The 27,105-nt window shown below is 37.5% G+C and overlaps 1 protein-coding gene across 2 annotated transcripts in view; it reads right to left on the reverse strand.

Moving 5' to 3' along the window:
- Positions 1 to 5,979: 5,979 nt before the first annotated feature.
- Positions 5,980 to 27,105, reverse strand: part of IL3RA (interleukin 3 receptor subunit alpha) — a 59,718-nt gene continuing 38,592 nt past the window's right edge. The window contains exons 8-11 of one of the 2 annotated variants that reach the window (XM_027859492.1): positions 24,050 to 24,179; positions 15,277 to 15,376; positions 7,631 to 7,712; positions 5,980 to 6,168 (exon numbers count right to left, since the gene is read on the reverse strand). In XM_027859492.1, coding sequence (XP_027715293.1) covers positions 6,082 to 6,168; positions 7,631 to 7,712; positions 15,277 to 15,376; positions 24,050 to 24,179 — 399 coding nt within the window. In that variant the 3' untranslated portion in view covers positions 5,980 to 6,081. The remainder of the gene's footprint in view (positions 6,169 to 7,630; positions 7,713 to 15,276; positions 15,377 to 24,049; positions 24,180 to 27,105) is intronic. The other variant, XM_027859491.1, reaches the window with a different exon arrangement.

The following is a 27,105-nucleotide window of genomic DNA, read 5'->3' on the forward strand; positions in this document are numbered from 1 at the left end:
CAGGTGGAAAACAATGAAGGCTTCCAACACCTTGTATGACAACACCTGTCATCCAAGAATGCAGGTATGTATGGGTTGCAGTCTACACTGTTGTAAGGAATTCTGGAATTGGTAAGGACCCAGATCTCTTTCTGACTTCTTCAGGAATATACATCCAGTAATAAGATTGCTGGGTCAAACAATGTGCACAGTCACTTTTCTTGTATGATTTCAGATAGTATCCAGTACAGTTGGATCAATTTGTAGTCCCACCAACAGTGAAGTAAACCTATCTTCTTGATGTCAGAGTCACTACTCCATATTAATATTAACTCACTAATATTAAGAACAACATTAAATTATTAATATAAAAAAGAGGTTTTTGTTTCAGGAAGAAGCTTAAGGTTATTAAAAGACTGTACAGCTCAAAGGCAATCCAGCCCATTCTTTTCAGTTCTGAGCATAGTACACTGGCCATCAGACATATCTACCAATGGACCAGCTCTTTGAGTTGCCCTTCCAACTGCTTATCATAGTTAAAATAACATCTCATAAGAGAATAAGTGAGACAATGTGAAGCATTTTGCAAACCTTTCAGTGCTATATAGATGTTAGCTGTTACCTAAAAACAAGAATCTCACCATGTATATGGAATTCTTTGATTTGTGCTCTGTGATGGACATCCTTCAGGACAGTGGCTAGTGTACATCATGCTTAATGTTTCACTTGATGTTAATAACGGGGAGGTCATCAAACAAAGATGATTTCAGTAGGAATAAATGTAAAACCCTGCAATTAAGGTTTGAAAAGAAATTAAGAAAAATGGGGAAGATGTGGCTTAGTAGTTAATGAGAAAATATTTTAGGGAAATACCAAAATCTGGCAGCTGTCAATAAACATTAGACACCTGTCATGTGCCAGGCATTATGTTAAGCATTGGGAACGAAAAGCAAGGAAGACAATTCCTGCTCTCAAGGAGCTCACAGGATAAACTGGAAATAAACAGGAAAGGCACTAGACTAGAATTAAGGGGATTCAGGAAAGGCTTCCTATGGGATTTTAGTTGGTACTTGGAAGGAAGCGAGGGAAATGAGGCAGAGATGAGGGTGAGCATTCCAGGTATGGGGGGACAGCCAGTGAAAAATGCCCAGAATCAAGCAGTGGGACAGCAAGGAGGCTAGTGTCACTGGTTTGCAGAGTACATAGGGGAGTAAGATGTGAGAAGACTGCAAAGGTAAGTAGTGGAGTGGGAATAGGAGACAGGCTATGAAGGGCTTTGAATGCTAAATAGTATTTTTTGTTTGTTCCTGGAGCTGTTAGGGATTCGCTGGTGTTAAATTGAGTAGGGATGACATGTTCAGACCAGGTCTTTAGGAAGATCATTTTGACAGTTGAGTGGAGAATGGAATGAAGTAGGCAGAGCCTTGTGGCAGGCATACTAACCTGAGTTAAGGCAAGTGAGGCAAGGTTCAGATTTAGGTCTGACCTCAAGTATAGCACTCATTTCAATATAACAGACCACCTAGCTCCCATATACCTATTCCAGGAAAAACCTGAAATTTGCACTAGTTCAAATAATCCAGACATCCACTGAGAAGCCACTAATGACTTCCACCGCAGAATGGAAGCCCTAAGGCAATTAGAAAAGGGACTACCAGCAGAGTAGCAAGAGCAGATACCTCCTCCACCTCAGAGTGGGGCAGAAAGCCCCAGGGTGGCAACCTTCGAAGACCCGGAGAGCAGCAGCAACCAGTGACATGGCAGTGCTCACAATAGTATGGCCCAGTTATCTGGGTGTTCTGAGGCCTCCAGCACTGTCCTGAAAGGCCATAGAGGGTTTTGAATATCTAGTGCTCAGAAACTCAAAGATCCATTGGGTACTAACCCTTGGAGGTAAAGGTGAATATGGAAACCTAGAGGGCCCAGAGTAAGATAGCCACCCCACCCGAAAGCCCAGCAGGGCATGGATCCTGGCCCTGGCACAAAACCCTGGTTCAGGAACCAAAGCTGGAGAAATGAGTAAAAGAAAAAACTGACCAGTATCAAAAAATTATTGTAGATCTGGAGAAGCCTCAAAAGAGGGAGTAATTCTGTAACAACTGGAAAAGGATTTTCTATAAAGACTGCATGAATATTTAACAGAAATAAAGCAAGAGATTAAAAATAAAAGGAAAGCTTAGGACAAAAGACTTGAAAGAATAAATAGCTTAGAAGAGAAAATGGTAAACCTTAGAAATAAACTTCCTAAAAACCAAGACGGGTCAAAGAGAAATCAATGACTCCACAAGATAGGATAAAATCTAGACCTGGTAAAAAAGAAAATGTAAGGTATCTGATAGTAAGAAAAAAAAATGTTGAAAATTGGGCAAGGAGAGATAATTTAACAATTGCAGTCAAAACAAAATAAAAAATTTTAAAAATCTTGCTTCCATCTTAAACCTTCCTTTTCCTTGCTCATTCCTTCCAACTTCCTGCACTTAAAAAGAATCAGCTTTCTTCTTATGACACAGCTTTCCTGGACACACTTTCCAGCACTGGTTGCACTTTCACTCCTATTGCTCTCCAAGAGTGGTGATGGTGGTGAGGAGAGTTGAAATACTTCATGCTCTATACTGCCACTTCTAGGCTCTCCATCTACCACCGTCACCCAGTAACCTCTCCTTTTTTGAGGTTATGTCCTACCCAATCAAAATTCTGGTAGCCGCTGTCTACCAATTTCCAGGACACTTCCTTTCTTTCCTCAAGAAGTTCAATGCCTGGGTCAATCTCTCTTCTCCCCAACTCCTGCCCTAGTGTGACTAGGGGATTTCACCACACATATTGATTCTATCTCAAACAGTTCCTCAACTTACTCATTTCCTATTATATACTTCCCAGGCGCCCCCAACCTCAGCTGCACGGAGATAGTTGTCTTACTCTCCATCTTGTTATTGCTCACAAATATTCCTCTTCTTTGTTAATGAGCACTGAAGTTAATTTATCTCTTCATAATCTGCCATTCCATTTCACTCTCTGCCTTGAAATCCCAAACACCATTCTTTATTCTCATTTTTATTTTATTTATTTACTTTATTATTCTTAATTCTCTGACCCATCAGTTCTTTCCCAGGCCACCTTTCCTGCACAAGCTACGTTCTCCTCCCTTCCCCATCTTGATCCCTTAGAGAACCAGCTCAATTGTACACTGTCCTCTTCTCTCCAGTTCCTTGTTCCCTTGTCATATCATGGATCTTGTTCTGCCAAGACTCAGCCTTGGATTACTCTCACCATCCACTGTCTTCTGTCTTACATGCTACTGAATGAAGCTGGAGAAAATCATGAAACCGGGGTGACTGAGTCCACTATAAATTTACATTAAGTAACCTCAACAGGACCCTCACTATGGCAAAACACTATAACACTCTAATCAATTTACTATTAAACTCACCACAGCACCTTTTGCAGATTTTTTTTCATCTTTCCTCAAGCCTCCCATGTGGCTCCCTATCCCTCCACCCTCCCAACTGAGAACCTTGCCTCATATTTCACTGAAAAAAATTGAGACCATTCACAAAAAATTTCCTCTTCTCATCTGACATCACTCAGATGTCTTCAGCTAATTCTTTCTTCATTTGCCCTTGTCTCACATGAAGAGGTGATCCTTCTTGCCACGGCAAACACTTTTCGTTGTACAAGTGGTCTCATTTCATCCTGACTTCTCAGGCAGATTGCCTCCTCTGTCATCCCCACTCTCTCATTTATCTTCAATTTCTCCCTGTCTACTGTCTTTTTCCTTTCTGCCTATAAACATACCTATGTCTCCCCAATCCTTAATAAATCCTCACTTTTTGGAAGTTTGAAAAAGGTATTGTTGTGAATTTAATAGAAAATTGATTAGAGAGCTATAAATAATGCTTTGCCACAGAGAGGGTTCTGCAGAGACCCTCCCAGCCTACTAGATAGTTCTATACCTTTCCTCCCTTTTTGTGGCTAAACTCCTTGAGGCCATTTACAATTGTGTCTCCACTTTATTTCCTTTGACTTTGTTTTTAACTAGTCTGGCTATCCACCTCATCATTCAACTGAAATAGTTCTCTTGAAAGTTACTAATGATCTCTTAATTGCCAGATCTAATGGCCTTTTCTCACTCCTCATTTATCTTAATCTCTGTACCCTTTGACACTGTGAATTACCCTCTTCTTGTTGAAACACTCTCCTTTTTCTTCTACTTGTCTGAATGCTCCTCAGTCTCCTTTGCTGAGGTGATGAAAGGGGAAGGGGCATCAGATGAACTACTCTCTTATCTTAAACAAAGAAGGGTTACGCATATGTGCACACACAGTTTGGTGTGAAAATAAATTACATAGGAGGTAAACAAGCCATGGTAGGGGTTAAAAGGGAGCATGATAGTGGTAGGGAAGGGACACAAATGTCCTTGATCCTGGAGGGGGAAATTAAAAGGGGTGGGGGGAAAACAAAGACCTAGACTTTAAGGGGAAAACAATAATCAACTGTAGAATGGATGAACAAACTATGTTAAATGAATATAATGGAATATTTCTACAAAATCTGACAAAAGATACAATTATAGACATTCCTGGGTGATGTGAATTGATGATAAGTGAAGTGAGCAAAACCAGAAGAACAATTTATACAAGGACAGTGTTGTAAAGAAAAACAATTTTGAAAGGCTTAAGAACTCTGATCAATGCAACTACTAACCATGTCCAGAAGACCTATGATAAGTATTTTATCCACCTCCTGACAAAAGAGATGGTGGACTCAAGATACAGAAAGATATATATTTTTGGATATGGCCACTGTGTGAATTAATTTTGTTTGACTATGCTTATTTTTTTTTTTTTGTTTTTTCTTCTTTTTTTTCTGTTCTCTAAATCTTTTTTTCTTTTTTTCTTATTAATTTATTTATTTTTAGTTTTCAACATTCACTTCCACAAGATTTTGAGTTCCAAATTTTCTCCCCATTTCATCCCCCCCTCACCCCAAGATGGCTTGCATTCTGAATGCCCTTTCCCCCAAATCTGTCCTTCCTTCTATCTCACCCCCTCCCTTCACTTATCTCCTTCCCCTTCTGTTTTCCTGTAGGGCAAGGACTATGCTTATTTATTATGAGGGTTTTTATTTTCCTTTCTCTCAGTTTTTAAAGGGCTGGGCAAGGGGGAGAGATGAAAGGGAGAATTGGCAATAACAATGAAAAAAGAGGACTATTGAAGTATCTTTTAAATGCACAGAAGCTCCAAAAAAAAAAAAAATGCACAGCAGAATACAGAAGGAAGCACAGACTAGCAGGGCAGTTTTGAAAGTAACATATACTTTTTTTTTTTAAAGCAAGCAACATGAAATTAAGTTTCACAGTTTTTATACAATCCTCTTTTTGTATTCGGCTGTCTTCATAGAAGTAGTTTCTTCCTTTTGGAATTTAAGGTCAGAATAAAAAAAGACAAAAAAGAAAAAAATTAATTTAGCTAAAGTGGGGATATGCCACCACATTCTCTTACTGAGGTTTCCAAAAGTCTAACCCCAAGTAAGTGGATATGTCTGAAGGTGTGCTGCAGTGAGTTCAAACAGGCTCATGAGTACCGATTGTTAAAATTTATGTTTAAGCATTTAAAACTTAGAAATGAGCAAACACTACCAATTTGGGTTTGATTTATTGTTTTATTGGTTGTCTAGAATTAATAAAGTGGTGAAGAAAATGTCAATAATGCAGATTTAACTTAAAAGTATGTCTTAATTACATTATTTTCCCCCCAGAGAGCCAGGTGTTAAATATTTGCCAGAACATTCCTCCTTACGTGTTACTATAAAATTATTTGGAAGAAAAGGGAAAAAAAATAGAAATAAGAAAAAAGATCAGAAAATAAATTTCTTTTTAAAAATTTATTTATTTATCCTTAGTTTTCAGCATTCACTTTCACAAGATTTTGACTTCTAAATTTTCTCCCCATCTCTCCTCTCTCCCTACCCCGATGGTGTGCATTCTGAATACCCTTTCCCTCAATCTGCCCTCCCTTCTATTACCCCCCCCTTCTCTTATCTCCTTCCCCTTCTATAGAAAAGAAATTTCTAAGAACATTATCCAACGAAATATCTTGTTTAGTTTTATGGACAGTTTGATTTTTTTCCTATGACCTGTATCTCTTCAGTTTTACATTGTTCTGGAAGTATTTTATTTTCTTCCCAGACTACCTAAAGAAAGGAAAAGACAAAAAGGTTATTTGATTACATTCTTTTGTGTGTCAATCAACTTCATAAGTTTACTTATCTATTAAATAAATATTATTTTGTTTTTCTATAAAAGCATAAGATAGACATGGAAAAATATATGTAAAATCAGGAGGTAGGAAGATAAAAGCAGCTAGCTCACTAGAAAAAGTTATAGGTTGTTAAGAGTTAATAAATTACTTAAAATATCTGAAGTTATCTTAATTTGTAGATGAAGACACTGAGGCCTAATGAAGTTTAGTGACTTGCCCAGGATCACATACGTAGAACACTAATGTTTGTCCAGGAAAACATAAGCTAATAGGGAAGGGAGGTAAGCAATGATGAAATGAGATGAGGTAATTTAAAAGAAAAAAAAACAATTATGTTAAGAAAGGTGGTAAAGGCCTTGGTGAAGAGGGTTTCATTCAGTTTCACTAATAGTTTTATTGTTAAGCCCTTTTGCAAAGCCTCGGCCTCACCTTTTAATCTTATTCAAATGCACTTTCCTTCCTGGCCCCAAAAAGAACCTGGCTTCAGTTTGTCTACCGGTCCACGAAAACTTTAAAGTTTTGGAAGCTGCCTTATTTCCCTTTGAAAGCAAACTTCCCCCACTTCCAGTTCCCTTCATTATCTAGTCTCACTGTCTGTTCAAATCTCTCAGACATTCCAAATGAAAATTCTCACCTGGACCCTTTTCTTTATCACCTTCCGTTTTCAACTGCCTCTCATTGTGGCTACACCCAATCTCCCTTCCATTGTTTTGCCTTCCTGGTCATTTCCCACCCTTAAATCTAGCTGGACCCAGGAGTTCTGTTCACCCCAGCTTGCTGGCCACTCCCATCCAGATCTCCCTAGGCCCTGTCTCCCCTCACCCCAAATTACTGGGCCACTCCTAGATCCCTCCCACAATCTTTCTGTACTTAAAATTCATCTTTGCCCCCATTCTGATGCTGAGAACCTCTCACTGCCCAGAGGCTGAGATTCTCAAGTCCGCTTGTTCTCTCGGGTGTGATCTGGCCTATATGCTTTATCTTCAATAAACTTTTTCTCTGGCTGGAAGAAGATCTGGGTTGAATTCTTTCAGGCAGATTTGATGTCGCGATCTGGGCCTTTTTCCCAGTGCCCCAAACCTCCCGCGATCTTGGGGTGCCTCTATGCATCTAGGAGCACCCCATATCCCCCCCACCTCTTCATTGGAAGGTGAATAAGAGACGTCTTCAAAGTCAAACTATCACCAAACAGCTTTCAGAATTTCTACACATCTGTTCTCCACTACCTTCTAGGGCCTGTAATCTCGAATTTGGGAAATAGGAGAACTTAGACAGAATGACACTCTCTCTCTCTCTCTCTCTCTCTCTCACACACACACACACATACACACACACACACACTTGTCTCACATCCTTTAAAATTAGTATCGTAAGATTTTAGCAATACAACTTACCTGCATGTATTTGTGAAAACTGTCACTAACTTGGTCTTTAATATGGGGAACAGGAGGGAATATTTTTTGAATCACATAATACCTTAGAAAAGAAAAGTGAATGTAAAACTGGATAACAATCACATGAAATAAACACAAAATAACATGCATTGAAAGGAAGTACAGAAAGGACGACACTGAACTTGGATTAATATCTGATTAAAAACCTGAGTCGTAAGTATACCTGTTTTTCCACCTCAATGTCCTCAAGCTACAGCTGTTTTTATCACTTGCAGCAAAGCAAAGTTCTGCCCATCCTCCCATTAACTAATATGTTCATTTTAAACCCTATTGTGCATCAATCAACAAGTATTTATTAATTGCCTGCTGTGTGCCAGGCACTGTTTCGGCTTTGGGAGTGCAAAGACAAAGAATGAAACAATCCTTCTTTCAATGAACTTACATTCTAATGAAGGGAGAGATGAAAAGGGATACATTATGTACCCCCAAAGATTAAGCCTTCATTAAGACTTTTAGGGGCAGCTAGGTGGCGCAGTGGATATGATGGGGTTGGGATCTGGGCCCCAGAAAGGAAAAACCCTGAACTTTCCTACATGGCCAAATCTGGCATTCCCCTGAGGCTATAATCCCATCAACTGGCCTTTCATTGTGGCTACACCCAATCTCCCCTAGCCATTGTTTTACCTCCCTATGGCCCCTGGTCATTTCCCACCCTTAATCCTAGCTAGGTTCCATTCTCCGTTGGCTGTGTTGTCCAGGTCCCTGGAATTCTATTATCTCATAGACTACTTGGCCACTCCTAGATCTCTCCCATAGGCTTTCTGTATATAAGGTCCATCTTGTCTCCATTAAGATGCTCTGATTCTTAGAATCTAGCCAATAGCCCATAGATGCTCAGATTCCTTAAGAGTCTAGCCAATATGGCGAATCTTCAATGAACCTTGTTTTTGGCTGCAAGAAGGCTTGGGTCAAATTCTTTTGGGCAGGACCTGGGTGTCATGATTTTGGGATTCCAGGACCTCTGACCTCGAGACCACATCAGATAGAGCACCAGCCCTGAAGTCAGGAGGACCTGAGTTCAAATCTGACCTCAGAACAGACACTTGACACTTACTAGCTGTGTGACCCTGGGCAAGTCACTTAACACCAACTGCCTAAGCAAAAAAAAAAAATACTTTTGGAACACATTGTTTAAGTATATACAAACTAAATAGTTAAATATAATGTAGTTTGGAAGGGCACTAGCAGTATAGGAGATTAGGAAATGTTTGATCTTCTTCTTGAAGGAAGAAATGAATTCAATGAAGTGGAGATTAGTTAAATGTGACTTTCAGGCATATAGGAATGACCAGTGCAAAGACACAGAGAGGAGATGGTGTATGGTGTGTGGACAGGCCAGTTTTACTTCTTAGACAGTGCCAGTTCCCTAAACATACCCTACAGACTTCTGAGTTTGAACTCTAAATAGATCTTCCCTCTCCTGAAGAATTGCCTTACATATTCTCCTAATGGGAAGGCTTTTCCAGTTTGTCCTCACCAGGTATCTTTCCAATACGGCAGGGGCCCCTGTTACATAAAGACATTAGCCTGAATTATTCTATTTCTTACAGTATTATAAAAGGACAAGTTTGGATTCTTATCATCACTTTTTGATTTTTGATTAGAATTTTCTTGCTGATTTCTCCTGACATAGGTCACTTTATTGGATTCATTGAGGACCTATTTTTTCAGAATTATTAGCTATCCATGTGAGGTACAGAAGTACTACATAATTGTTTTTATGAGAGCATCTAAAAGTAATTAAAAGAAACTATTAATAGTTCCCTTTCCTTATTTGGATGTGTGGAATAGGTTGAACTTTGTGTGTGTCTGTGTGTCTGTGTGTCTGTGTGTCTGTGTCTGTGTCTCTGTATGTGTGTGAAAACCTTTGATCTGTTTCTATTTTCCTCTTTCAATTTCATTCAATTTAACATTCATTAAGGAACTACTGTGTACAAAGTCTTAGGCTGGTTTCTAGGGTTGAAAAACAACAAATCAAACACTTAATTCCACTGAGTTGTGGAAACATTTTACATAGTGGAAACATATACATAGTAAATACAAAATCATTTTGGTGGAAGAGAATAAAACACGGTGAGGGGAGAGATGTGGTGTCTGAAAAGCTTTGCATGTAGGAAGTGATGCCTGAGTTAAGCCTTGAAAGAAAATAAGAATTCTTAAAGGAGGACATGAGGAGAGAGGACATTGCAGGCATTGAAGACAGTCTATGTCAAGGCATAGTGATAGCAAGCTGATTTCAGAGAACCCATGAGTGCCATTAGTGCTGATGAGTACGTATTTCTCGGCTATTTTTTAAAATTAGGTTTGGATGACTACAGACTGAACTCTACAATTCAAACATTAATTTGGTAAATATAATAAATCAGACAAAAGGATTTAATTAGATTATCACATAGCCTATCTCCTTAGGAGTCAGCAAACTAGCATCCTCACAGTTGGCATTTATTCACTATAGTTCCATAGTAACATGGAAAAAAAGGATGGAATCAAGGTCACTTCTAATGGGGGGAGAGGGGGACTCAATGCAAACATCATTGTCTACTCTGGGTTAGTGGAGGGAACTTGCAAGGCTCAGAGCAGCTAGGTGGTACAGTGGATAGAGTGCCAGCCTGGCGTTACAAAGACTCATCTTCCTGAGATCATATTTGGCTTCAGATATTTACTAGTTGTGTGACTCTGGCCAAGTGACTTAATCCTGTTTGCCTTAGTTTCCTCATCTGTAAAATGAGCTGCAGAAGAAAATGACAAACCATTCCAGTGTCTTTGTCAAGAAAACCCCAAACTGGGTCATGAAGAGTTGGACACAACTGAAAAATGACTGAGCAGTAACTCTGGACTTAGTAGAGGGAACTCTCAAGGCTCAGAGCAGAGTTATTAATCTTTGGACTTCTGCGTGACTGATAATTTGAACTACAGTTTCTGCAAGTGTGTAAGTGGTTCACTTTAATTCATTCTTTTGTTCAACATGCATTTATTAAATGCCTGCCATATTCCAGACACTGCTAAGCATTGGATACAATGATAAAAAAGGAAGCAATTCCTTCCCTCAAGGAGCTTACATTTTATTGGAGGATCAACATGAACACAAAGACATGAATGAAAAAATGTACACAAAGTAAACAAAAAGCAATTGTGGTGGGAAGGAAATGTATTAGTGAGTTGGGGGTAATAGGATAGGCTTCATGTAAGAATAAACATTCAAGGAAAGCCTGAAGGAAGTTAGGGATTCTATGAGGTGGCAGTAAGGAAGAAATACATTCTACGAATGGGAGAACATTCTGTTTAGAGTCATGGTAACAGGAGATGGACTATTGTATTGGGGAATCACAAATAGTCCAGTTTGGTTGGCGTATAGAATGCCGTTGAGTTCCTGAAGAACAGCTTGGAAGCTCAGAACCAATCTGTGAAGGCCTTTAAATACCAACCAAGGGAGTTTGTATCTGATCCTAAGGGTAATAGGCAGCCACTGAAACTTCTTCAGCAGGGGATTAATATACTTAGACATGTATTTCAGTAATATCAATTTGGCAGCTAGAGATGCTAAGATAATGAGCAATAGAAAGTGGGTTTGAGCTGAGTTTGAGTGGTGGGTTCAGGCCACCACTCCCTTCCCCAACAAGGGTAGAAAAGAAGGAAGAAGAAGAGAAGTGAAGGAAGCAGAGGAGAGGAGAGAAAGGGATGGGAGAAGAGGAGAAAGGAAGGGAAAAAACCTAAACATAAACTGAATAAAAGTCTGCATGTGCAAAAAAACAAAACAAAACAAAAGAAGATCTTTCCTGTCTTACCTGAAAGAGGAAAACAAAACATTGTTTAAGAACATACAAAAATAATAATGAAAACACATAAAAATCAAAATCATGTCATAGAGTTCTGGTTCATATTGCAATAAATACTTGCAAAATGCAACTTTGCAAACTGCAGCTCTTCTCAAATTACAACCCTGATATAATTCAACATTTAAAATTAAGTACTCCCAAAGTGCAACTTTTTTTGCATATTGCTAGAATATTAAATTTTTATAATTTTGATATTTCTTATTTACTTGAAAACTAAGATAAAAGAAATATTTTTGAAGAAATATGTATTTTTACAAAATGTGCATGTAGTCCATTTAACTTTTTGTGATTTAAAAATAGCTAAAAATTAAAATGCCACGCTTTTTCATGATAAAATAAACTTGTACCCTGAATTATAATTTTATTCATAAAAGCTGTATCTAGAAAATGATTTCTGAAAAGTTGCAGCTAAAATGAGATTGCATCATCATACTGTCAAAGGGCAGAAGTGAAAGTTCATATAGAGTTAAAAATACTGGGAAATATGTGATTTGTGACATAAGTTTGCAGGCTACTATTCAGAAATGTATGTGAATTGAACATGAATATAGCTATCTAAGAATAACACTAAAACATAATCATATTCTATTCTTCAGAATTAGTTAATTTTGAACTTATATTTAGAATTAATATTCTAAAATTAGTTCTTTGGTTTCATTAGGGTTTATATTGACTGATAATTGAGAAAATTTTGCACATTATTATTATTATTATTTTCTTTGAAATTTACTATTTCTACAATGGATATCAAAGACACTTGCAATATAGTCAGGTTCTGGTCCTCTTCCTGGACTACTCATTAGCTGGTAATTTGTACTAGATTTCTTTTTCTCCCTCTCCCATCTCTTACTTTCTCTGTCCTGCTCTTTCAGATCTTAGTATCTGCACCAGATGCTGTAATCTATTCAAGGAATATCTGGAGATATCCCCATTTGTTATCTTTGTGAAGTAGGTTAAGTGAATAAAAAAGCCCATTATCTAGACTGATATGCTGTTAGCTGAGCTGCTTGTAAAGTTAGTCTAGCCATATATTTGTCTTGAATAGGCATTGTAGGTAGATAAACAAAAGGAGGAGAATAGACTGGATTGCTTTTGGGAAACTGCACAGTGCTTTTAACCACAAGTGTTTTTATGAAATGAAGCTCCAGTGATGTCATATTGCTGTCAATCATGGATTATCATAGTCTGTGGAGAATTAAGTTGAGGGTCACCCAAAAGACAATGGAGGGGTCCAGGTGAGTTTCTTGAGAGCAGGAAATTTTTTTTTGACTTTCTTTGTATCCCCAGCACTTAGTGCAGTGCCTGGCACGCAGTAGGTGTTCAATCAATACTAGTTGACTAACTGTTGGGGATGAGGAGGTTCCAATGAAGAACTGCACAGAAGTTGTATAAAGGATATGATTAGAGAAATGTATGATAGTTTAAGGAGGTGGCCTGTCACTTAGCAAGAATCAATGTGTCTAATGAATATACAAGTAATGTTAAGAGATATAGAGGAAGCCCCTCAGAATATTGGGTGGACCTCTTGTGAAAGATTTTCAGAAGGACATAGAAGGCATGGATAGGTTGTGATCTGTAGAGACTTAGATGGTAGCCCACCTTAATGATATCATGAATTCATAGAAATAAGTATGTGGACTGTCCCAAACATCTTAGTTCAGTTTTAGTAGCTTAAAATTTAGTAGACCGAAATTTTTACTATATCTTTGCTTGGATATTAAGATTTGATGGCTTAAAACTAAACTAAGATATTTAGAACAGCCTGTATGTAAAACTTATGTGAGCTCTAGGAGAAGGAACCAGGAGCTGACTAATAATTAGGGACTGGGAATTAGTCTAGGAAGCTCTGGAATGTATCCTAGTTGCTATGTGAAGCTACTCCAATCTGTCTGTAAAGCAGGGGGCTCATTGCTAACCTATTCTATCAACCTTCTGTTTTAGAATTTTATTTCATCACTATTATAATCCCATCAGCACAGTAGGATCACAGATTTAGAGTTAGTAGGAATCTCAGATATTATCCAGTTCAACCCTTTCAGTCAGTCAACAAGCATTTATTAAGTGCTTGCTATGTGCCGGGCACCTTGTTAAACCTGGGTTTATAAAGAAAGGCAAAAATAGTCCCTCCCTCAAAGAGCTCACACTCTAATGGGAGAGACAACAAATAAATAACTAGTGACTTAATTTATAGATGAGGAAACTGAACCTCAGAGAGGTTACAGGACTTGCCTAAGGTCACAGGGCTAGTAAGCAAATGAGGGGAGATTTGATCCAGCAACACCAAAACTAATGCTCTTTTCACAACACCAAGCTGTGGTGCCAATAGCTCCCTTCTCTCATTGGTGAGTTCTTCTCAGACTCTTCATTTTGGGAAGGAACCAGGCCATCTTTGTTTTATTTCCCTACAAGCTGTGCTTCTGACTCTCCAGACTATTCATCAAGTACTCCCTTCTAACCTCTTCTTGAGAACAGGGCTTGTCTTTGTCTTTCTATTTGCTTATATTTGTATCATCAGTACTTAGTACAGTGCCCCTTGGCACATAGTAAAATTTTAATAAATGCTTGTGGCCTTACTCCCTGTGACAGAAAGAACTGAAAGGAAATATTTTAACTCTTCAGTGAAAGAATAATATGCTTTAGTTGTGCAGGTTTTTTTTTTTTTTTTTAAGGCAGGCAGATAAAAAGATAAGACTTACAAATATTTACATGTTACTATCCAGAATAGGGAGAGAAGTAATTTTGTTACTGGCAGTAATGTAGGAGAAACAATTGTTGGTTCTGCTGTGCCTCTCCAGGCTTGCTAATTAAAGCTCCTAAGGTGGTGATTTGCATGGACTAAGGGAATGAAAAGTATAGAAAGAATTGCTCTCTCTCTCAAATACGGGACTGAACTCATAGAATGACAGTTCAGATAGAATCAAAGCAGTTCAAAAGATAGGTTTAACTGAAGCCTATGGGCTTCTGCTGGTGAGTTGGCTGTGGCTTTGGGATTTAAGTCATGAAAGAGTGATAGCCCTGAGGTGATGTGTTAAAACCAAAGCTCTCATCCCGGGACCACAAAAAGCTGAGGCAATTCAGCAGAAGTCCAATAGGTGGCAGCTGAAAGCACCCTGGACCATGCAGTACCAGCAGATGGCTGGGCACTGAAGACAGAAGCTCAGCATGACAACAGGAAATTTGATGAAGTCACTGGATCAGTCTCTTTGAAGAAAATTGCAGCAGTAATGTCAGGAGCAGCCATGGATTATAGCAAGGATGTGTACCTAGTACCCTTTCCTGCTTTGGTGGGGCAATCTGTGGGAGAATGTACCCCTATTTGGGGGGGGGGGGATGGATTTCCTTGTTATTTATTCTGATATGATGTTTAAATGTATTTGACTTTGAAATAATGAGTCCTCTGGTAAAATAAGATAATAGTTTTAGGTAGATGCTGGCCAAAACGTACCTTGAACTTGGTTTTAACTTTCAGGGGTTCACCACTGAGGGGACCCTGGATTATACTTATAAAATGATTTGTTACATAGCTGCTATTTTTCAATCACTTAATCAACAAGCATTATTAATTGCCTTCTGTGTGCTAGGCACTGTGCTAGGAATTGGGGATAAGGTGATGAAAACGAATCAGTCTCTGCATTCAAAGAACTATATTCTATCAGAGGAGAAAACATGTACACAAATAAGTATGTATAAAATACATTGCTAATGATAACATTAAATCTATAAGAGCAATACAGCAGTGACTTATTTTACCTTTTACAGAGATATCCCAAAATGAGCAGGATAATGAAGGCTATTCCAAGAAGTGAGAACATTAATACTTGCAGAGGAATATATTTGGGGACTTCATGACCTGATAGAATAAGAATATTAGATTATCACAGATGCCAATCTCAAACTTCTCTTGTTCCCTATAAAGTAACTTGCAGTTTGTTCAGTTTTCTGGCTTGGGCAGGGAGCACCAAAAGCCTATGCCTCCTGCAATATGTCTGGTGGTTTTGTGTTGCGGAAATTGCCTGCCTGGCTTTGCAGATGTCATCTGACCTTGCTAGTGATAAATCCTCTGTTAATTTTCATGGGATGGAGAAGCTTACAATCATTAACTATTGGGACTTTGGAAATCTAATCCAAGTCCTTATTTTTTTATATGAACAAATTAACAATCAGACACTTAGTCAAAGTCAGCTAGCAAGTGACAGAGCTAAGATTTGAACCCAGATCTCTTAGGTCCCAATGCACCTCTCTTTCTACTGCACCATGTTTCACACAGTCTCAGAGTTAGGAGGTCCATCTACTCTAACTAATTCCTCAATGATTAACAGACTCCCAACAAATCATATTATCCTCATCCCAGTGATTCTGAATCCCCTGGCTGTCATCATTCAAAATCCATTCTCCATTTGCCACCACTCAGTCCCTTATTTCTATTCTCATTCACCCAAACCCTTCCTCTGCTCTAAGGCAGAATTTTCTCTGGAATGCCTGCTCCATAGACAACCAATTTGCTTTCATCTTAAAACTTTTTTTCCCATTACTTCCCTTTTTTTGGCTCTCAGAGAGTCCAAACTACTCCCAATGACACATTCTTCATGGCCACCTTTTCCAAAGGACATTCAACAAAGCTAACCAGCATCTCAAATTATAGTTAAACCTTCCATATCTCAACTTTCTCCATCCTAGTTCCGATATATCTTGGGTCAGCATAATAAATTAAATGGGAATTTTGGGGGAGTTTTGCAGAAGCTGCAGGTAACATGTGAAGGTCAGCAATTGACACAGAAAAAGTTTAGAAACTCAGAAATGTATAAAATATGTGTATAGTATTGTATAACATCAATACTCCTTAAAAGAAAAAGAAAAAATTCAAACTTCTCTGGTACGAAAGGAAGGTCAAAAATTTTTTACTCAGATCTTTCAAATCATGGGGGTGCCACACTCCTAATCCCCATGGAAGGATAACTTTATTTCCCTATTATGTTTTGAACACATGCCTGTTAAGTAAATATTTTTTAAAAATCACAAAAGTTAAAAAAAACCTAGAAAAAAGTTAAATACTTTTTTGTTGTTCTTTTACTGCTGTGTTCAATATATAATGACTCTATAGTAGTAGCCTAAACTATTTAAATACAAGTAAAATGAGTATAGCAAAAATAATGTGGGTGAATAGAAGATAACTTCACAAGTAATGGAATGCAAAATACTTCTTCCTTTCTCTAGAGTAAAGGGACTAGGTTAAAACTTTGTTTTAAGGAATGCTTTTGCCACTAACAATCATAAAGGGGCACATGTTCAGACTATGTATTACACAGATACACAAGCTTAACTATAGTACATCTGATTCCACTACAACCATGAATGTACCCACATTAATCACCCCTGTGCCTGGAATCAATTATTCCTTCTCCCTCCCACTTCCCCCACCACAAAAGGCCAATAGGTAGACTGTTTTCTTTGCTTGAACTTGGAAGCTAAACTTAGCTTTTTGAAATCATATTATATCCAAAGCACTATGCCAAACATGTAAAATATTCATGAAAATTCCACTGTCCCATGTTGATCACTTCAAAAAAAAGCAACTTACTCCCCAAATATTAACATGGCTCTCCTCCGTAATATTAAACATAAAAAAAAAAACCCTACACACAGGAAACATATGAATCTAAAAAGAAGGCAAATAAACCTGTCAAGTCATGAACAAAAAAGATTTGTAGGATCACAAAGATGGCAAATGTTCTGAGTATATTTTAAAATGATGCAGACCCAAGTTAAAAGACTGGTTAGTTTTCTGTTGCTGTTCCAGCCTCAGATATACAAAGCATAGATCTTTTCATGTCACTCATATGCTCAAAATCTTCACAGGCTCTGTAGTGTCCCCTAGGTAAAGTTCAAACTACTTTGTGTGACATTCGAGGCCCTCCACAAACTGGTATCACACTAGTTCATATTAACACTTCTATGCCCCAGTAAAACCAGATTACTTTGGGGGAGTCAGGGAGGTACAGTGGAAAGTATGCTGTGTTTGGAATCAGAGGACCTGGATTTACAACCTGCCTTTGACACTATAGGTCCATGACTTAGAGAACCATTGACTGCCTTGGGCCTAGTAAGCCAATCTACAGTGAGTGTGAGTGGGGAGTAGACCAGAGGAGGTTTGTCTGAGATGTGTTTTGGTCCCTTATGCGTTTTCAGAGATACATTGGAGAAATTCTCTACCTGGAACTCTGCTTCTTAGGGAAAAAAATAGCACTTTCCCCCATTTGTATTTGACTGTAATTGGATAGTCAGTTTCTGAGTGTGTTTATTTTACAAATTAGACTAGTTCCTTTGAGAGAACTTTTGCATGGTTGAATGCTTAAATACTAATATCAATTGTATCACTGTACCAATCACAAATGTGGAAGCTGACATGATCAGTATGAATGTCATACCTTCAGAACACAATATTGCTTAGAATTCTCCTAAAGTACACTAACAGTCACCATGCCCTCCTAGCTTGAAGTCTTTGTTTATGTAGTTCCCTATGTTTGGAATGTCTTTCTTCCCTCTTTTCAAATGTTGGATTTCTGCCCAACTCAAAATCCCATCTCCTCCATTAAACTTTCTCTGATCCTCTGTCAATAAAACTTTTCTCCTTAAAATATCATACGCACTTTGTTTTTCTACCTCTCATGCACTTTTGACATTCTATTCTACATTGTAGTTATCATTATTTGTGTCCTTTTCTAAGCTACATGACAACAGGCTTCATGTCTTACCTAAATTTTAGAATTCTCCCATAACCTAGCACAGTGTTTCGTAAATAGTAAGTCCTCAATAAATGCTTGTTGAATAAATTAATAGATGAAAGAATCACATATTGTATAGTTATCAATTTTCTTTATCTTCTCCTAGCACTTGTGAGTTTTATCTGTGCTCCATTAATTTGCTTTTTGGACTCTACTTTTGTCAATATTCTTATCCATTTTCTTTCTTTCTTTTTTTAAATTTTTTTTGCCTTTTCAGGTTTTATGAGCCAATGTAGAGAGAATTCAGTTCAATTCAACAAATATTTATTAAGCATTTACTATGTGCAAGGCCCTGGTTTAGGTGCTGGGAATATAAAGACTAAAACAAGCCCTGACCTCAAAGAGCATAGGGGTTTACTGAAGTACCTTACATCTATTTACTAAAAATAAATCACTGTCTTTTTTCTTTCTTTCTTCCTTCCTTCCTTCCTTCCTTCCTTCCTTCCTTCCTTCCTTCCTTCCTTCCTTTCTTTCTTTCTTTCTTTCTTTCTTTCTTTCTTTCTTTCTTTCTTTCTTTCTTTCTTTCTTTCTTTCTTTCTTTCTTTCTTTCTTTCTTTCTTTCTTTCCGGCAATCAGGGTTAAGTGACTTGTCCAGGGTCACATAGCTAGCTAGTATCATGTGTCTGAGGCTGGATTTGAACTCAGGTCCTCCTCACTCCAGGGCTGGTGCTTATCACTGTCTTTCTAATTCTGCTTAGTGGTCCATTTTTATCAAATATGTGCCCATCTTTAAAATGATGTATATAAAGGTTTCTATAAATGATCTACCTGTGAAATTGATGGGCTACATTGGGGAAAGCAGAGAAAGAAATTATCTTCCTCTCCATAGCTAGACCTGTCCAAAAACCTACACATAAATTTAAAACCTTTACCACAATCACATTTTTGTTAATAAACACCCATGACTGCAACCTTGATTTGCCATGTCAATTCAGTTTGTCAGGATCCCCATGCCAAAACCATCCCTCTCTTTCTAGTCCTCTCTTTATTCTATTAGGAGATACCCTGTTTTCCAGAGCTAAGGTCCAACAAGCAAGCTGTGCCCTCAGCTTGGCATAGCAACATTCCTTTGCACTCACCCTCTGGATGAACTCAGCCACAACAAAATCCCAGAATTGTTTCACACCAAGACCAGGTGGTCTCAGAGCTTGGATAAACACCTGTAATACCTGTGTTCCAGTCATGAAGTCCTGCTATCAAACTTGTCACATTGTTACTATTACCCCTCATTGTCAGGGCTTTAGCTCACTGTATAGTCACTGGTTGAAGTATTGAGATTTGCCCACACTAAAGTGGGTCTCCTACTAGAAGGGGCCCTGGCACATGTGTCTAATTTCCCTCCTTCAATGGAATAAAGAAAACCTTTTGTTTATAACTACTGTTAGCTCTTTGATTTTATTTGATTTTATTTTACTTAATTATATATACATACATATATATATATATTTAGAGTTAACTATGATTTTGATAATTTTTGTGACCTCTCTTTTTTTTTTTTTTTTTTTTGTAGTTAGCAGCAATTGTAGAGCTGCTGTGTCTTTTCGGTCATTTGTTATCAGGGTTGACAAGTTCAATTCAATAGACATTCATTAAATGCTAATATGCGCCAGGCACTATACTAGGCAATGGGGATTGGGAGTGATCCTGGACTTATGATTTCGTTGGCATAGGGAATTCTCTAGATGAGGAAATTCCTAACAACACAGATCAGTACCTTCTCTACAACTCAGACCCTTAAACAGTTGTCTAGAGTGCTGAGTAATCCTTGCCTATACACAATCTGTATATATCAAAGGTGGGACTTAAATCCATGTCTTCCTGGTTCTGGGTCCATTTTATCCACTATTCCCCTCTATATAACATGTCCTAAGGACTACAAAGGAAATGAAAACAATTTCTTCCCTCAATGAACTTATAACTTGCTAGGGAAATGCAACAAACGTTCACACAAATAAATACAAAATATTTCAGGTTAGGGGTGGCCAGAGAATACCGACAAATGGGAGGATAAGGAAAGGCCTTGATTAGGAGGTAGGAATTGAGCTGAGGTTCAAACATAACCAGGGTTCTTGTAAGAATGAGAAGGGAAATCATTCCAAGCAAGAAGAGGGATATCCTATGCAAAAGTCTGCTGATCAGCAAGTAGAGCCGTTGGCTTGGACTGTGGAGTGTGTGAGGGTGAGTGATGTGAAATAAGTGGAAAGACAAGATGGAATGAGATGACGAGGGGTTTGAAGTGCCAGAAGGTTCGTATTTTATGCCACTGGCAAGGTAGAGTCAGTGAAGCTTGACCTGGTCAGATCTGAGCTTTAGGAAATTTGACTGGTAGCTATACAGAAGATGAACTGGGACTGGGGAGAGGAGAAGTTAGTGGCAAAGACACCAGTTTGGAGGCTACTGTAATATACTTCAGGTGAGATTTCGTGGGGGCCTGAACTAAATGATATGAATAGAGAGCAGAGGATAGAGGCAAGGGGACCTAGGTGGATGGAAGCATAATGTTGCCCTGGACAGAGATAGGGAAGGTAGGAAGAGGGGTGGTATTTGAAGAGAAGATAATGAATTCTTTTTTAAATATCCTGAGTTTGAGATTTCTGTCACATATCAGGAAGACATATCCAGCAGGCAGTTGGAGATGTGGAGATGGAGCTCAGGAGAAACAGATCTACATATGTAAAATTGGGAGTCATTTTTATAGATATGATAGTTGAACCCATCAAAAGCTGATGAAGTAACTGAGAGTGAGAGTTGTTATTCGTCATTTGTTCTTGCAGAGGACCAACAACATCATGAAGGTGGTGTCTTGACTTGCTCATGAATTGGAAGTAAGGCAGAGCAGCCCAAAGTGCTCAGCCTCACTTTCTCATCCAGAGTCATGGAAGTCCAGTGGCAAGATAAAAGTCAAGATGACTGTGAATGGCCCTGGATACAGGAGTGATCTTGGCCTTTGTACATTAACATCTTTCCCAGGTCTCCTTAGTCTGAAGCAACTCCCATTCAATGAATTGAGACAAAAGGTGGCCTAATTTACATCACAAAAATGCCAATCTGGGAGGGTAAAACCCTCAAAGTTTCTAGAACAGAAAACAATTGCTATTTATATTCATCTTAAATCAAGAGCTAAATAATGAGCCACTGAGGCATGGGTTGGGGGCTATTATTGGCCTTTCAGTGAAAGCCAGAGTGATTTGGACTTAAAAGCTAGTCAAGTAGTTCCATTGGAAACAGAACGGACTTTTTTTCTTTTCTTTTTCTAAGGCAATCAGGGTTAAGTGACTTGCCCAGGATCACACAGCTAGTAGGTATCTGAGGCTGGATTTGAACTCAGGTCCTCCTGATTCCAGGGCCAGTGATCTATCCACTATACCACCTAGCTGCCCCTACAATGGGCTTTTTTTTTAAAGCCTGATTTTTTTTTTCTTTCAGAGATACATATTTCAAGAAATCATAGATGAAATCTGCACAGAACAAAAAGTAAATTGTCCCAGCTTTTTGAAAAACATAAATAATAATACTGTATAAGGATATCTTTGAATTTCTTAGATTCAGCTCTCCTCATTCTACAGATGAAGAAACTGACACATATTGAGGTGAAGTGCCTTGCCATAGTCTTCTAGGAAAACTTCTATTGAAATGGTAAGACCATCCTGTAGGAAGCTGGGACTTTTCGTCATTATCTGGCTAAGAGGATGAAATATTACACACACACATACTCACACTCACACTCACCTCCCCTCCCCCCAATATGTTAGTGCACAAACTGCAATGTTCTTATTGGTAATCTTTTGGCAAATACTTATCCTGAGCACTTGATTACTGAAGAATCAGGTCAGGAGCAGATTGAATTACTTATGGGAAGCTACAAAACTCACTTAATGACCCCAAATTTTCCTTTGAAATGAAGCCCATCTTTTTTTTTAAGCACATCTTTTCAATACCAATATTCTACTGGTCTGGTTGGTTGGCTGGGTACTATTGAATACTAGTCACTAAATAATTAAAACTAAGTAATACCTAGAGGGCAGTAAAGAGGTGAATGGTGGGTGAGAGCAGGCTGCAATTCATAATGCATAGGGACTATAATGGAGAACCAGAGTAAAGGACATTATAAAAAAATGTATAATCAAAAAAGAAGATGGGCTGGTCAATGTGGCAAGAGCAAGAACTAACTGTTGAATAAACCACTAGGCTCTACTAGATGTCAAGAGAAAGCAAAGAGGGCTCCACACACATTGGGGTAAAGACGTGGATAAGAGCTAAATAGGATGGACAGGATGGGTAGATGACTAATGATCCGTGCTTTGGAGGCAACATCCATATCATGGAATAATACATTCATTAACATATGAGATAACAATGTGATATGGCAGAAAAAAAAAGAAAAAAGAAAAAAAGCTAAAAGATCTTAGACTCCTTAAGAGACTCATCATATGTAGGACTTTCTCCTAGCTGAAGCTGATGAGTCTTTTTGAATACCACTGCAGCCAATCAGCATCTCTTCTTCAACATGTGGTTAGTTGACCTGAATCAGTTATAGAATGTCAATGCATGCTCCATAGTCTGTCTCTCAAAGGCACTTCTATTACCCATCATCATCATTTGCCTGGAAGCAGCTCTCTAAAGTCCTTCACGTGGAGAAACACCATCTCCTCCCTAGTTTCCTCTGTGAAAAGAAATGCCAGTTCTTCCCTAGCATCTTCCACAGAGAGATGCTGAGGCACTCTATGCATGCACTGGGCCCCCATTATAAAGGAACAGAAGCAGCCACAAGTAGAGTTCTCAGCTCTTTGAGAGTGGGAGAAATAAGAACAAAATAAAGAAGGAAAAACAATGAAATGATCAGTGGCTTAATCCAAAGATTACATCAAAGGGGAGGTATATTTATAAGAAAAAAAAGCTTGTTGCACAAGAAGAATGTGGTTAAGTTGATAGTTACATTTAAACAGTAAATGCTTAGAAGAATGGCACACAATTTTGAAACAAACCATATTTGGAGTCAGAAGTCCTGAGTTCAAATTCTGATCCTATTTACTACTTATGTTTGACTTTGGGCAAGTCACTTCACTTCAAGCCCTTAATTTTGTCAATTATAAAAATGAGGTGCTTGTACTAGAGGGGGCTTCTACCCTGGGTCACCTTTTTCTAAAAACCTGGCAGATCTATTATCATTTTAGAAAAAAATGTTTTCAGAACTTTTTCTTTTCTTAGATCTAGGGTTTTCATCTTGGTATTTTTTGTTTATTTTATTTTTAAGTATAGAACACTAGGAATTGTATCTGTGTTTTCCAAACTAAGCAACATCCAATGCTTAATTAGTAGTTTTCTTGCTTACCCTACATGTAGGGTCCTTTCTAAAGTTCCTTTCAGCTCTAAAGCTTTGAAGAAGATCACATGTGTAATTTATTGTCTTAGAGATTTGTCTGAGGTTCAGAGAGATTGATTTGCCTTTGATCACATGGCTAATAAGTGTAGAAGTGGGATTTGAACCCAGGTATTCCTGACTCTATGGCCAGTGCTTTATCCATAAGCCCTGATGCTTCTCCAACATTGTATGAGGGTTTAGATGAAAACACTTTCCATGGTGCTGGGCTTGAGAACTTTGGTTGCATAGTGAAGTGACACCTGCTTCATATGTCCCTTCCCATGGAGCCAAAGCGGCCATGGTCAGCTCTCTGGGAGATATTCCAATCTAATTCCCCTTCCCCAACATGTGTGTTAGAATTAAAGAATAGCACACTTACCAAATTCTTGAGGCTCACTCCATTCACTCCAATTCTCATTATTCAACAAATTTCTTGTTCTTATTTTCACAGTATATTTTCCACCAGTAATTCTGTAGTCAAAATTCGTTGCTTCTATAGTAACAGGGCGCTTAAAAACAAAATAATTTTTAAAATTTCTGTCCGCATACTCACTGACAACAATACATGTGTGTTCTAGATGCTAGAAGTAGATATATAAAGAGCCCTGTGATTCTAGAAGGAGGAGTATATGGTCACAAATGTGCTGGAGTCAGCTCTAGTTTGTTTGTTGAGAGTCAATTGTTAAATTTTCAGTGTGAGCATTTACATTTCAGAAATCAGCAAATTATACAAGTCAAGTCCTGATTCTTTGCTTTGTTGCCTGCCTAGACTTAAAAAGGTGATGGATAAAATGTCAAAAATGCAAATTAAATTTGTTTTTATTTTCCATTTCCAAATTCTCTCCTTTCCTCCAGTCCCTCTCCCATCCATTGAGAAGGCAAGAAATAAGATACCCATGATACATATGAAGTCATGCCCATGTTACAGAAAACAAGCAAATAAATAAAAGGCAAGAAAAATAAAGTTTAAAAATATGCTTTAATCTGCACTCAGAGTTCATCAGTTCTCTCTCTGGTGATGGATAGCATTTTCCATCATGAGTCCTTTGGAATTGTCATGAATCATTGTATTGATCAGTGTAGCCAAGTTTTTCACAGTTGATTATCTTTACAATATTGTTGTTACTATGTACAATGTTCTCCTGGTTCTCATTTAGTTTTGTATCAGCTCATGTAAGTCTTCACTGTTTTTCTAAAAGAGTCTCCTTCATAATTTCTTATCGCACAATAGTATTCCATCACAATCATACATGAAAACTTGTTTAGCCATTCCTTACTTGATAGGCATCTCACCAATTTTCAATTCTTTTTTGGGGCAAAGGGTATGCATAGTTTTATAGCCCTTTGGGCATAGTTCCAAGTTATTCTCCAAAATAGTTGGACCATTTTAAAACTCCACCAACAGAGCATTAGTGTACCTATTTTTCCACACTCTCTCCCAGCATTTGTCATTTTACTTTTCTTTCATGTTAGCTAGTCTGATTGGTGTGAGATGGTACTTCAGAGATGTTTTAATTTTAATTTTTCTAGTAAATAGTAATTTAGAGCATTTTTATGTGACTGTTAATAGCTTTGATTTCTTCTTCTGAAAAATGCCTCTTCAGAAGCATCTATCTAAAACTATCAGCAAGCATTATTTGTAATGAGGATAAGCTAGAAGCCTTCCCAATAAAATCAGGAGTAGAACAAGGATGCCCATAAGCACCAATATTATTCAATACTGTATTAGAAATGTTAATAATAGCAAGGAGAAAAGAAAAAGAAATTGAAGGAATCAGAATGGGCAATGAGGTAATAAAACTATCTCTTTTTGCAAATGATATAATGATATACTTGGAAAGTACTAGAAATTCAACTAAAAAGCTGTTGAAATAATAATTTTAGCAAAGTAGCAGGATAAATATAAAAAATAAACCCACATAAATGATCAGCATTCCTATACATCACCAACAAAACCTTGTAAGAAGAGATAATAAAAGCTATTTAATTTAAAATAACTGTAGGCAGCATAAAATGCCTAGGAATATGCCTGCTAAAACAAATCTAGGAATTTCATGAACTTCCATGATAAAAGAACAGAAGCAGTCACAAGTAGAGTTCCCAGTTCTTTGAGGGTGGGAGAAATAAGAACAAAATAAAGAAGGAAAAATAATGAACAAATCAGTGGTTTAATCCAAAGATTATATCAAAGGGGAAGTATATTTACAAGAAAAAAAGCCTATTGCACAGGAAGGATGTGGTTAAATTGCATTCAAGAAGTTAGTGCTTAGAAGAATGATACACAATTTTGAAACATGGTACAATGGAAAATACATTGTGTTTGGGGTCAGAAGTCCTGAGTTCAAATTCTGATCCTACTTTCTACTTATGTTTGACTTTAGGCAGGTCACTTCACTATATTTCACTTCAATTATAAAACACTTTTTATAGTCAGATTTAAATAATTGGAAAAATATTAATTGTTCATGGGTAGGTAGAGCCAATATAATAAAAATAACAATTCTACCTAGATTGATCTACTTATTCAATGTCATCTCAAATTAAATTATCAAGAAAATATGTTATTGAGCTAGAAAAAATAAGAACAAAATTCATTTGGAAGAAGAAGAACAGGATTCATTTAGAAGAAGAAAAGGTCAATAATATCAAAGGAATTAATGAAAAAAATGTGAAAGCAAGAGGTTTAGCAGTACCAGATTTTAAAGTATATTATAAGATGGTAATTATCAAACTATCTGGTACTGGCTAAGAAATAGAAAGATGAATCAGTAGAACAGAATAGACATACAATACACCATAGCAAATCATTATAGTAACTTTGTGTTTGACAAATGTAAAGATTTAAGCTTTGGGGATAGTAATTCATGATTTTGTAAAAATTGTTGGGAAAACCAAAAAGCAGTCTGGCAGAAATTGGGTATAGACCAATACCTTATACCATTTACAGTGATAACGTCAAGATGGATACATTATCTAGCTATAAAGGGAGATCTCATAAGTTAGAAGAACATGGAACATATTACCTATCAAACCTATGGATAGGAGAAGAATTTATGAATAATAAGAGATAGAGAGAGCATCATGAGTTGCAAAATCAATAATTTTGATTACATTAAATCAAAAAAGATTTGTACAAATAAAACCAAGATAGCCAAGATTAGAAGGAAAACAGAAAACTGGGAACAATTTTATTGACAGTTTCTCAGATAAAGGCCTCATATCTCAAATATATAGAGAACTTTGTCAAATGTATAAGGATATTGGTCATTCCCAATTGATAAATGGTCAAAAGATATAAACATGCAGCTTTTTGATGAAGAAATCAGTTACATATGCTTATATAAAAAATGCTCTAAATCATTATTGATTAGAGAAATGAAAATTAAAACAACTTTGAGATATCATTTCACACCTATCAGATTGGCTAAAATGATA

This window comes from Vombatus ursinus, unplaced genomic scaffold (genome assembly GCF_900497805.2).
Source record: "Vombatus ursinus unplaced genomic scaffold, bare-nosed wombat genome assembly UNPS02014168.1, whole genome shotgun sequence".
In the NCBI taxonomy this organism is placed as follows: Eukaryota; Metazoa; Chordata; class Mammalia; order Diprotodontia; family Vombatidae; genus Vombatus; species Vombatus ursinus.